A 13,341-nucleotide genomic window follows, 5' to 3' on the forward strand; every position below is an offset into this window, starting at 1 on the left:
GTGAGGTGACCATGCTAAATTGCCCAGGGATATGCAGGCTAGATGTGTTAGCCATGGGAAATGTGGGGTTACAGGGATAAGATATAGGGTTGGTGGGTCTTGGTGGGATGTCATTTGGAGGGTCGGATTGGACCGAATGGCCTGTTTCTACAATGTAAAGATTTTATGAATTAACTCTAACATTCTGGATTTTGTTTATTTGTAAGCATTAGCTTTTGGAGTGCTGCTCCTTCATCAGATGGTTGTGGAGTATAAGATCCTACAACACAAAATGTATAGCAAAAGATTACAGTGTGATGCCACTGAAATGAAATATTGTAAAAAACTGGATTATTTGTTAGGTCTTTCATCTTTTAGAATGACCATGTTAGTTTTGGTTCTTTCATGTGTAAATCCCAGCACTTTTTTAATGCTACATTCTCAATTTAGCTTTAACAATAGGTGCTATCTCAGCTCAGATACTGCATTGAAGGTGGGAGGTTAAAGTCTGTCTGTCCCAATGTTCAGACTGATTCTATTTCTAAAGTGGAATTTACAAAATGTTATCTGGATTTATGCAGTTTTTGAGCAAAATTAAATGTAATTCTGCAAGTACAAATTCACCCCATATACTATATATGTGTACATCCAGGGGAGACAGAGTGAGTGTGATCATGTGGCTGTGTGTGTTCTGTGTACATATGTGTGTAGGGGTGTGAGTGTCTGTAAGAGAGTGTACATATGTGTGTGAGTGTAATGGGGTATAAGTCTGTGGGAGGGTGCATGTGTGGGTGTGAGCGTGGGGGGGGTGGTGTATGTGTGAGCATATGAGAGAAAACTTAGGTATGAGAGAGGGTCTGTGTGAGTGTATGGATCTGTAAGAGTGTGTTTGTGTGCACTTGTGTGCATGTGTGTGAGAGAATGTATAGTGCAATGGCGTCACCTGTAGTGTGACATAAACCCAAGTTTCCATTGAGGCCATCCCCATGGGTATCGAACTTGGCTATCAGCCTCTGCTCGTTGTCGCTTGTCCCGAAGTCAGCCTTGGAGAATAGTCACCCAAAGGTCTGAGGCCGAATGCCCTGGGCCGCTTCAGTGGTTAATTTATTGTTTCAGAGAGGTGACTATGAGGGGGTAGGGTGGGAGCTGCATGAGTGAGGTGATAGGTTGTATTGGGGAGGTTAGCAAGTCCATGGGGTAGGCAGTTATTGTCAGTGCTGAGAAATTATTCAGTGGGTCAGAGAGTTCGTCTGCCTGGGTGAGAGGTTGAGGGAGTAGCTAAGTCGGGCCAAGGTAAGGCGTCATTGGGTAAGGTTGGGGGAGGAGTTGCTAGGTGATTGGGAATTGTCAGGGAGTTGGAAGGCAGATGCAATGGAAGTCATCAATAGTATAGTCACGCAGAAAGTGGTTGCAGTTCTCCTAACATTTCCTGGGTAACTCGCCAGGTGACTAAGTCAGAATGTACTTGATATCTCGGTCTCGGAGTAGAAATGGGAACATTTTCAGAGGATTTTGACGGTTTGGATGATGAGGAGGTGATATCAGATATTTTAAATTCCCAGGTAATACCTCCATATCTGTGAAGGACCCTGACACATCCAAAGACCAGAAAGTCCAGACTAATGTTGATTTGTTTTCTTTGCACGATAGATACTCTCCAATGGATTTAAGGGGAGTAAAGGACACAGCTTTGTGGACGAATTTGGGCCCAATATTTCTGAAATCCACATTTTGAGTTTGTACAAAATGCACTCGAGTTCCTGCAAAAGTCATTTTTCTCCACCTGTCTTCTTTTTCTCAAGCTTTCTGCAGCAGTTTAATTATGTCCCAATGGGTTTCCTGGTCAGACGGTTCTAATGAAGATAAGTTTAGCTCATGAAAACAGCTGACAAGGGAAGGAGCTTTAAAAAAAATCTCCATCCCTTGAGTATTCTTCAAGTTAATTTAACCATGAAATTCTTCATTGTTGCTAAGTAAGGGTCTGAATATGTAAAATGGAGAGGTGGGGAAGCGAAGGGAAGGGGTTTCCAGGCAGGCAGCTCAATTAAGGTTACTGACCTTTACGTTAGCTTCAGATTTTAATGCCAAATTCCTGAATGTGTTTTTTTTTAGGCTTCAGTACTCCAGCCTTTTCCCCATTAATCATAGCAAGATATGAATCAGTGTGTAGCACTTGCTCTCATCTGGGCTGCATTTATCAGCTCAATGTGTTGTTCTTTGACAAACCCTTCCAAAACCATAAGCTCTGCCTCCTTGAAGGACAAGGACAACAGACACACAGGAAGTTTCCCTCCGAGCCACTCACCATCCTGACTTGGAAATATATCGCCGTTCCTTCACTGTGTGATGCACATTTTGGATATACTGTAACTTCAAAAGTTTTTAGCCACTTTGATGTTTTAAAAGGCACTATTGAAGGGCAAGTTATATTCTTACTCTACAGCATTCCTACAGACAAGTTTTTAATGTGATGAAGATACCATGGCATCAATTAGTTACTAGCTGGAATAATTAATTCCATATTAATGAGAGTAAAGTAGAAAGTTGTTTGCTCCTTAGTGTATAGTCCCTCAGAGCCTTCAGATCCAGACATCCTGTAACAGTGGAGCTACCTTTTGGGAGCATGTTCTCACAATGGGAGAAAGTGAGGACTGTGGATGCTCAAAGTCAAAACGTTTGGCACTGGAAAAGCACAGCAGGTCAGGCAGCATCCAAGGGGCAGGAGATTCGATGTTTTGAGGATAAGGTCTTCATCAGGAATTCCTTGGATATTGCCTGACCTGCTGTGCCTTTCCAACATCACACTTTTTGATGCATATTCTCGCAATGTCAGTTTATCACTAGCTATAGTCCTGAGCAAGCCCACCATTGGACGAAAAACACACACACACACAGGAGGCTAAAACATGCTGCTGTTTGTCGACAAACAGAATGTTACTTCATCAGAAAGCGTGGAATATAGGACTTCAGCTGAATAAAACTAAAAATCTTCTTTGGCCAATTATTCATCCCAAAGGATTTGGGTACAACTGAAAGTTAAGGGAATTAAAGCAGATTCAGGTGGAGTCTGAGGGAAGACGTGTCTTGCATGAATTATGAGGGGATAATTGAAAGCTCATGAGTTGTTTTAATCTTCTGTTTCAGAGATCCCAGAAGACCCTGCAACAGCAGAAGAATTTTATCACGAAGATGGTTTCGAATCTTGCTCTGATGAAACCCTGGAGATGAAGGACTCAGACGAAGACACCGAATTTGCCACTTGCAGAGCATATGAGCAGGCATGTGGTATTCCATATGGAATCTAAGCATCAGGCGCAGTCACAAATACCAAGTATCTGGGTAGAGGCTTGTATATTATGTTGCAGTCCAGCCATGATTTCACCAAATACTAGAACAGCTTAAAGCGGTTACGTGTCCAACACATGATGGTGTGTCTCTGCATCATGAGGTTGCTGAGCAAAGCTAGGGTCAGAAGGTAGGAACGATTCACACTATGATAGAAGTAACAAGTGGACGGGGATTGGATTAAGGGCTAGGAGAGTCTTTTGCTACAATTGTACAGAGCTTTGGTGAGACCACACCTGGACCATTTCTTGCAGCTTTGGTTTCCCCATGTTTTAAGGTGGAACAGTAATATTTCACTAGGTTGGTTCTGGGGATAAGAGAATTGGTCTTGTTAAAGGGTCCAATGAAATTGGTTTTACATTGTTTGGAGTTTAGAAGACCTCATTGAGATAAATAAGATTTTAAAAGGGCTTGATAGGATAAACACTAGATCAGGCATGATTGCTGGAGCAGTCTTGATGGGCTGAATGGCCTATTTATACTCCTATGTCATGTGAACATATAGTTATTTTTTCTGACCAGTGGATCCATGGAATGAGGTGGAGGAGGTAGGGAGCTGGGTGGCTCAAACTCAGCCTAAGGGATTAATTAGGGAAGAGATGAGGAAAATGTTCAAAGAGTTCTGAATCTTTAGAATTCTCTTTCCCTTCTGAGTTGTTGATGCTCCGTTGATGAGTAAGTTGAAGACTGGGAGAGACAGATTGTGGAAATTGAGAGGTATGGGCAGTGGGTTGGAAATGGAGTTGAGACCGAAGATTAGCTGTGGTCTAATGGACTGGAGAGCCAGCTCAAATCATCAAATAACCTGCCCCTGCTCCTATTTCTTATGTAGGTCAGAGCTGTTTTATAATTGATTTTAGAAACTATGGAATAGTAAGTGATAAAGGAAAAATGTGCATCATTCTGTAGCTGTTGATAACCAGCAGACCTCTCAAACTACTTTACAGACCGTGAAATTCTTTTGCAGCGTTGACGAGTAGTAAATGCACCTGTCGGACTATACACAGCTTTCTCCCAGAAGCAGCAGAATGATAATGCCCAAATAATCCAGTTAGTTTTCGTAATGTTGATTGAATACGCATTGGCTAAGGGGTGGGGGTGTCTCCACTTCCTCAACGTTGCGCCGTGGCATCTTTTACATCGGCCAGAGCCGGGGGGAGAGGCCCTCAGTTTGACGTCCAACCCGAAGGACGGCTTCTCTGACAATGCGGCACTCCCTCAGTACTGCCCAGGGCTATCAGCCTGGAGGGTTGTGTCCTGTTGTGGGGCTTGGCTCCACAGCCTCCTGGTTCAAAGGCCAAAGGAGCTGACCCTTGAAGAGGGTGAAGTTTTGAGCACAGTAACAGGATCGACAATTTAGGATCAATTGACCCTGTGAACCATATTTCCTTCCAGTGTGTCAAACATCATAGCATTTATCGTAAAATTGAGATTTAAAAAAAACTGTTCCATTTTATTTTATTTCTTACAGGCAAATATAAATTGCAATTATATCCTTGGCTGGCTGACAATTATTGCTGTATTATATGCGTTTTTAATTAAAGCATGAATATGAGTTCTCAGTAAAAGTGACATATATATTCAGCTCAATGTTACTATGTATTTAGTTTTAAGCTTCAATGAGTAAAGCCTACAGTGCAACTGCTTGTCTTAAAAGGTATTTAGTTTGCTGATATACTTCTGCAATATGCAGCCAGAAATAAAGTATACTCTGTCACCTTCATTAAGTATTTCAGTCATTGAAGATAAGATATAATTACAAGTCAATTTTCCACCGTTTGCTAAATGAGAAGAATATTTTTAGACTAACTGGCATTTTTCAAAGAAGCTGATGTCTGTGTAGGATTTACAACGAACAGTGAACCTGGAACATATTGATGTAATAATGTTTTCCAAACTGCCTGGGGTTTGCAATAATTCAATGACTAACTGATGGCAGTGAGTGATAATTTTTGGAAAACAGACATTATTGGACGTTGCAACGAAGGACCTTGGAGCAGGATTAGGCCACTCTTCCCTTCAAACCTATTCTGCCATATAATAATGTCACAGTTGGCCTTGTTGAGGGCTCAAGCCCACTGACATCTCTGCCCCCTCTACCCTGATCCTCAATCACTTGACATCTTTGTGTATCAAGTATCAAACGAACTCAGCCTTAAATAAATTCAATACCGCAGCCCTTACTGATCTCTGGGGAAGGGTATTCCACAGTTTGGCAACCCTTCTTGTCTCGGTCTTAAAAAGAAGACATTTTGTTTTTAAACAATGTCCCTAAGTGTCATGAATAGGAAAGGTTTATAGGGATTTGGGCCAAGTACTGACAAACAGGACCAGATTAATTTGGGATATCTGCTTGACATGGATGTGTTGGACCAAAGGGTCTGTTTCTCTGCTGTACACCTCTTTGAATCTATGACTCGAAGAGGAAACACGCTATCAGCATCTACCCTGATAAGGCTCCTCGAGATGTTAGGTTTCAGCAACTTCACCTCTCATTCTTGAATGAAAAGCATTGTGGGAAACAATAGTCATTGTTGGTCATCCATTCTGATGAAGAGTCATTGGACTCTGTTTCTCTCTCGACAGATGCTGCCAGTTTCTCTAGCACTATCTGTCTTTGTTACACAATGCAAGCATCTGCAGTTTCGTTGTGCTTATTTTAATGGCAAATATTAGTTTATGCACGTGTTGTCTGTGGGTCTTTCTGTTTGTCAGTCTGCCTTTCTGTCTGTAAGTCAGTCAGTCTCTGTAGTCTGTCACAGTCTGTCACTCCGAGTGTCTGTCACAGTCTGTCAGTCAATGTGTCTGTCAGCCAGTCAGACACTCAGTCTGTCAGTCTGTCTGTCACAATCTGTGTGTCTATCTGTCATTGTGTCTGTCAGTCTGTCACAGTCTGTCAGTCAGTGTGTCATGTCTCAGTCTGTCAGTCTGTCTGTCTCAGTCAGTCTGTCAGTGTGTCTGTATGTCAGTCCATCTGTCTCAGTCTGCCATCAGTGTTTCTGTCAGTCTGTCTGTCTCTGTCTGTCAATCAGTGTGTCTGTATATCTATCAGTCCGTCTGTCTTCGTCAGTCCATCTGTCTCAGTCTGTCAGTGTGTCTGTCGGTCTGCCTATCTCAGTCTTTCTATCTCAATGTGCCTGTGTGTCCATCTCTCTCAGTCAGTGTGTCTGTGTGGTTTATTCTTGCTGTATTCTTGTCTTTCAGGACACGGATGTTGATGCTCTGGTAAGATGCATGGAGGATGTCCTGGACAGCAGATCATTAGGTGAGTCCTTTCCTCATCTGCACTATACCATCAGAATTTTATAAATTGCAAACAGAAGTTCTCTTAGTCTTCTGAACTCGAGTGAATACAGGCCCAGTCAAACCAATCTCCTGTCATAGGACACCCTGTAGTCTGCAGTATCAGCTTAGTGAACCCCTGCTGCACTCTTTCATTGGCAAGTATATCTTCTCATGGTTACACATAATATTTCATGTCTGGTTTCACCAAGACCCTATATAACTGTAGTAAAACATTGCTAAACTCAAATCCTCTCACAAGGGAGGCCATTGTAACATTTGCTTTCCTAATTGCATGCTGCACCTGCCTGTCTACTTTCACTGACTGGTGTCCAAGAACACCCAGATCCCTTTGTACATTTCCACTTCACAATACATCTCCATTTAAATAATAACTTTACTTTCTGCTTTTCTCATTGAAGTGTATAACTTCACATGGAGCCATGCTGCACTGCATCTGCAATGTGTTTGCCCACATACTCAGCTTTTGTAAACCACCTTGAGGCGCCCTCACAACTCACAATCCTACCCGAGTTTTGTGTCATCAGTAAACTTGGAAATGTTGCATTTAGTTCCCTCATCCAGGTTATTTATGGAGATCCTGAATAGCTCTGGCTGAAGCACTGCTAGTTCTGGTGCCCTACTAGTCACTGCCTGCATCTTAGAGAAACACCATTCAATCCCAACTTCTGTTTCCTATTTGCCAATCAATTCTCAATCCATACTGATATGTTAGCCCATATCCCATATACGTTGACCTTGCCCCCTTACCTCTTCTGAGGGTTTTATTCAAAGTCTTCTTCAAATCCAAATGCACCACATCCACTGGCTCTCCCTTATTTATTCTACTATAAAATTCATCACTACCCCTACCCTCTTCCCCCTTCTCAATGGCCATTAGGAATGGGTCTAGCAAGAAATTACAGAAAAAAAATCAGTTCAATGTTCAGTTGCAACAATCTCAGATCATGTTTAAATAGTTTTACAGCAGTGTAGCTCTGTGTAAGAACATAGTGGTAACTGGTGTGTGCCTGTATGTCTGTTGTGAATAGGTGCCTGTGTTGTGTGTATTTTTCATAACTTTATGGTACATGCCATAATCCTTGCAATTTTATTAATCCTGTTGAAAACCAGGAGCTCATGGCTCCACTTCCTGCTTAAACTCTCTGGTGACAGCATCAGGTAAGAGGATTCAACCTTGCTAACTTCCTCCATTGAAGGATGTGAACATAAGAGGTACAGTTAGTAAGTTTGCAGATGACACCAAAATTGGAGGTGTAGTGGACAGCGAAGAAGGTTACCACAGAATACAACAGGATCTTGATCAGATGGGCCAATGGGTGGAGGAGTGGCAGATAGAGTTTAATTTAGATAAATGTGAGGTGCTGCATTTTGGGAAAGCAAATCTTAGCAGGACTTATACACTTAATGGTAAGGTCCTGGGGAGTGTTGCTGAACAAAGAGACCTTGGAGTGCAGGTTCATGGCTCCTTGAAAGTGGAGTCGCAGGTAGATAGTGTAGTGAAGAGGGGGTTTGGTATGCTTTCCTTTATTGGTCAGAGTATTGAGAACAGGTGTTGGGAGGTTATGTTGCGGCTGCACAGGATGTTGGAATATTGCGTGCAATTCTGGTCTCCTTCCTAACGGAAAGATGTTGTGAAATTTGAAAGGGTTCAGAAAAGATTTACAAGGATGTTGCCAGGGTTGGAGGATTTGAGCTACAGGGAGAGGCTGAACAGACTGGGGCTGTTTTCCCTGGAGCGTCAGAGGCTGAGGGGTGGCCTTATAGAGGTTTATAAAATCATGAGGGGCATGGATAGGGTAAATAGACAAAGTCTTTTCTCTGGGGTTGGGGAGTCCAGAACTAGAGGGCATAGGTTTATGCTGAGAAGGGAAAGATATATAAGAGACCTAAGGGACAACTTTTTCCCAACAGAGGGTGGTACATGTATGGAATAGCTGCCAGAGGAAGAGGTGGAGGCTGGTACAATTACAACATTTAAAAGACATCTGGATGGGTATATGAATAGGAAGGGTTTGGAGGGATATGGGCCAAGTGCTGGCAGATGGGACTAGATTGGGTTGGGATATCTGGTCGGCATGAACGAGTTGGACTGAAGAGTCTGTTTTCATGCTGTAAGTCTCTATGACTATATAACAGGGAGATCATGGTTAGTCTGTATCCCAACTTCACACACTCAGTCCCTTAATATACTTGTCATCGCAAATTGGGAGAAATTGCCCAATGATCATGCTTCCGAGTCCACAGTTATAGCTTTTGCAAAGTATTTTATGGTCAGACACACAGCGAGCTCCACTTGTGGCTCCCTGGATTTCCAATCATCTGATTGAAAGCAGAAAGAAAAATCAAGACTTTATGGAGTTTGACATTTCAAACAGCCTTCCTAACTGCTGTACTTACCACTGGGAGCACTTGGTCCTGTTTTCAGTGCAGTAAAACACTAGATTGTCCGACCCAATCACCCACCCTTGTCTTCTGGTACAAGTTCTCACTCTTTCTGACCTGTGCTTTATCTCACAGTATAGCTTTTCTCACTTAAAAAAAAATCTTCTTCCTCCATTGCAAATGCACTACAATTACACACCTTCTATTTACTGATAACTGTAACTCAAGCAGTCTGGGATGCTGGATGAGTGAATGACCCTGGTTGACTATTTTGATGTCAACAACGAGAAAGCTGCATATTTGAGTTTAACATGTGGGTCATCAGAATATGGAAGACAACTAGTGGAGCAGACCATCAGTCTCTCAAGGCTGGTTCACCTTCCTCCTCACTGGGGTGACGCTCCGGAAATCAAATCTCGCTATTTTCCCAGTGTCATCACAAAAGGTAAAGATGTTTTTAAAAAGTCGGTATTCCCAATCTACCTGTCTTTTAGCCCCAGGATGCCAGAAATCATGGACCAGATATGTGTACATAAAAGTTATTATTATTTATTTCAAGAAATTAAATCTGTTCTTCAGGCAAACAGTTATGAATGGTCAGTAAGTAACGCTACAGGTTAAAACTCTCAGCCCTTTCAAAGGTCACCCTTACAGTCACACAGTCAGAAAAAAAGAAAGATGGTGTAATGGATGAAGCGAAAGACTGCAAAGTCAGTTTAGTGGTCCCTCTTCACAGGTTCTCATGCTGATGAGAATGCTGCTTCTTGATCTTCCTTTTTGGATGCTTTCATTAGTTTGCAGGAAGCGCAGGGTGACTGGGTCATGCTTAAAAAAAGTTCTCTAACTTATTAATTAAAAGACAGCTAACAGCTACTGCTGAAGGAGAAGTAAACCTTTTTTTTTCTTGTAGTAACAGAGAGAGCTTCTCTTCTTATGAAGATTCATGAGCTTCTCATTATCTTATTAATGGCTGGCCCCAAGCTGTTCAACTGCTGAGGAACCAATCACACATTGTTGGCAAGCAGAAGGCCTTTGTCATTGAGATTAGGTCATTAGTCCAGAGACCAATCAGTTATTTGTTGCCAGCTGAATATCCATTTCTACACACCCTTGGCTCCAGCTCATCTGCAAGCTATCTATTCTGTTTAACCCTGCAGCTGTGTAAACAGCACTTACAATGAGTATAATGGTTACTTGTTTTCAAAACACAGAGTAAACCCTCAGCAGTTATTTTCTCATTTACATCCACAATCAAGAATACAGGGGAGAAAAAATGTGGTTGTTACACACTTTTCAATCTTATGGTTGAACTAAACTAACTTTACTTTGCCACCCCATCTCCACATCCCTCGATCTCATTAGTGTCCAAAAATGTATCTTTCTGTATCTTGAATATATATAAACACTCATTGTTCCTCAGCTCTCGGCAAGAGAATTCCAAAGACTCATAACTCCTTTTAGGGGAGAAATTGCCCCTCACCTCTGTCCTAAATGGTGATTATCCTCGATGCCAACACCCACTATAAGACTCTTCAACCAGAGGAAACAGCCACTTAGTCTGTACCTCGTCTGACCAACTAAACTCACCTCAAAAATGGCAGCATTATCAACACAGATCAGAGAGTAACTCCATCCTGGGAAGTGTCAGTGCTATTTGTTTTTTCCTCTTGATGATGCCTGATAAAGAACTACAATACCTCAGTTTAATTGAACACGTTGGATGTTCAGTAAAATGATTGGATTTTATGACTAAAGGCACCAGGTATCACAAAACTAGAAGGCACACCCTACTGCAACTCAGTAACATTTCACTCGTATGTTTCAGGGCCCGAATGTGTAAAAGAAGACTTGCATTGATTTAGCAGGTTTCATATTCTAAAGTACATTACAGCTAATGAAATACACTGGATTTGTAGTTGCTGTTGTAATGGAGTAAATGCAATGCCAATTTGAGCTTAGCTCACTCCCAGAAAGAGCCACGTGCTTCTGGCCCAGGTCATCCATATTTTCGTGACTTTGGTTGAGGGATAATATTAACCAGTGCACTTTGGATAACTGCCTTGCTTTTCATTGAAATAACAGCAGGAGACCCTTAACATTCATCTTGGGGGTAGATATGGCCTCGGTTTCACCTCTTATTGGAAAGATGGCCCCTCTGACAGAGCAGCAATCCCTCAGTACTGCACAGGAGCCTCTGCTTGGACTTTTGAGTCCCTGTTTCTTGATGTTATTATGTGGTACAGAACTAATAATAATAAACCCAAACACTGCAGAATAGAAATCCCACTCTGAACAATATCTGAATCACAGATTGCCACCCTTCCTACATGCAGCGCAGACAGTTTCAGCTTGACCTTTATCTCTCAGAACACTAAAAGAAATAATATAAATGCATTAGAATTGAGTTAGCTTTGTTGTCACATGTACTCAAATGGATACAGTGAAAGTTTAGGTATGAGGTACCTAGGTACAGATTCTCCAGTACAAACTCTTCGAAAAAAAATTTGAAAAATAAAAAAATAATAACATTATAGATTGTAGGAATAAATTAGGAAATAGAGGAATAAACGATATATATTGTGTGTCTCCCTGTATCAACTGAAAATGTGTTGCTGGAAAAGCGCAGCAGGTCAGGCAGCATCCAAGGAGCAGGAGAATCGACGTTTCAGGCATAAGCCCTTCTTCAGGAAGCCATTCTGCCTGACCTGCTGAGCTTTTCCAGCAACACATTTTCAGCTCTGATCTCCAGCATCTGCAGTCCCCTGTATCGACTGCCAAGGCTTTATTTTAGATATCTTTGTTTCTCCTCCTGGATATTTGCATGTATGAGAATCAGACCTGGCACTTTAACTTCTTTTCATGACTACCAACTGCTCCTGTCTCCATAGCACCAGAAGCTAAAGAACAACTGGGGAGAGAGTAGGGCCCTTTAAAGATCAATGAGGTCATCTTTACTGTTGTACCTCAGGAGATGGGAGAGATATTAAATGAATATTTCACGTCAGTTTTTACTGTGGAGAAAGAAATTAAGGCTAGAGAAGTCAGCGAAATAAATATTGATGTTTTGAAAATATTTTACAGTACAAAGAGGAGATGCTGGAGATCTTAGAAACATAAATGTAGATAAATTTCCAGGACCTGATCAAATGTATCCCAGGGCTTTATGGGAAGTTAGGGAGGAGATTGCAGGGCATTTAGCAGAAATATTTCTAAGATCTGTAACCACGAGAGAGGTGTGGGAGGACCAGAGGTTGGTTAATGTTGTGCGTTTGTTTAAGACAGGCTATAAGGAGAAGCCTGGGAGCTATAGAGCTGTGAGGTTGGTGTTGGGTAAGTAGTTTGGAGGTGATTCTGAAAGATAGGATGTGCAGGCATTTGGAGGGGCAAGGACTGATTAGGGGTAGTCAGCGTGGTTTTGTGCGAGGGCAATCATGTCTCATAAACTTGATTGAGTTTTTTGAGGGAGTAACCAAAATGATCAATGAGGACTGAGCAGCCGATGTTGTTTACATGGACTTTAGTAAAGTTTTTGACAAGGTTCTGGATGGTAGACGAATTAGTAAAGTTAGATCATATGGGATTCAGAGACAGCTTGCCAATTGGATATTAAATTGGCTTTATGGTAGGAGACAGAGGGTAGAGGGTTGTTTTTCAGACTGGAGGCCTGTGACCACAACGATGTGTACTGGGTCCACTGCTATTTGTCATTTATATAAACGATTTGGATGAGAATATGGGAAGTATGGTTAGTAAGTTTGCAGATGACACCAAATTGGTGGTATAGTGGGCAGTGAGGAAGGTGATCTAAGATTACAGTAGGACTTTGGTCAATTGGGTCAATGGACTGAGGAGTGGCAGATGGTGTTTAATTTGGATAAATGTGAGGTATTGCATTTTGGTAAAACAAACAAGGGCAAGGCTTTAACAGTTAATGGTAGGGCCCTGGGTAGTGTTGTGGCACAGAGAGATCAAGGGTTCAGGTTTATAATTATCTGAAGTTTGCATCACAGGTAGACCAAGTGAGTAAGAAAGCATTTAGCACACTTGCTGCCATTGCTTAGACCTTTGAGTATAGGAGTTAGGATGTTATGTTGAGGCTGTACAGGACATTGGTGAGGCCTTTTCTGGAGTACTGTGTGCAGTTCTGATTGTCCTCTTATAGGAAAAATACTATTAAACTGGAGAGGGTTCAGAGAGATTTACCAGGATGTTACCAGGAATGAAGGGTTAGAGTTACAAAAATAGGCTGGATAGGCTAGGACTTTGTTAGCATGGGTATTTGAGAGGTGACCTTATTGATGTTGATAGAATTATGAGATGTATTGATAA

The 13,341-nt window shown here is 41.8% G+C and overlaps 1 protein-coding gene across 1 annotated transcript in view; it reads left to right on the forward strand.

Annotated features, from left to right (window-relative positions):
* nek11 (NIMA-related kinase 11) overlaps nt 1-13,341 on the forward strand; it is a 286,065-nt gene that overhangs the window by 231,671 nt on the left and 41,053 nt on the right. Inside the window, exons 13-14 of the mRNA XM_072560362.1 lie at nt 3,124-3,257; nt 6,529-6,589. Coding sequence (XP_072416463.1) covers nt 3,124-3,257; nt 6,529-6,589 — 195 coding nt within the window. The remainder of the gene's footprint in view (nt 1-3,123; nt 3,258-6,528; nt 6,590-13,341) is intronic.

Source organism: Chiloscyllium punctatum, chromosome 41 (genome assembly GCF_047496795.1).
Source record: "Chiloscyllium punctatum isolate Juve2018m chromosome 41, sChiPun1.3, whole genome shotgun sequence".
Classification (NCBI taxonomy): domain Eukaryota; kingdom Metazoa; phylum Chordata; class Chondrichthyes; order Orectolobiformes; family Hemiscylliidae; genus Chiloscyllium; species Chiloscyllium punctatum.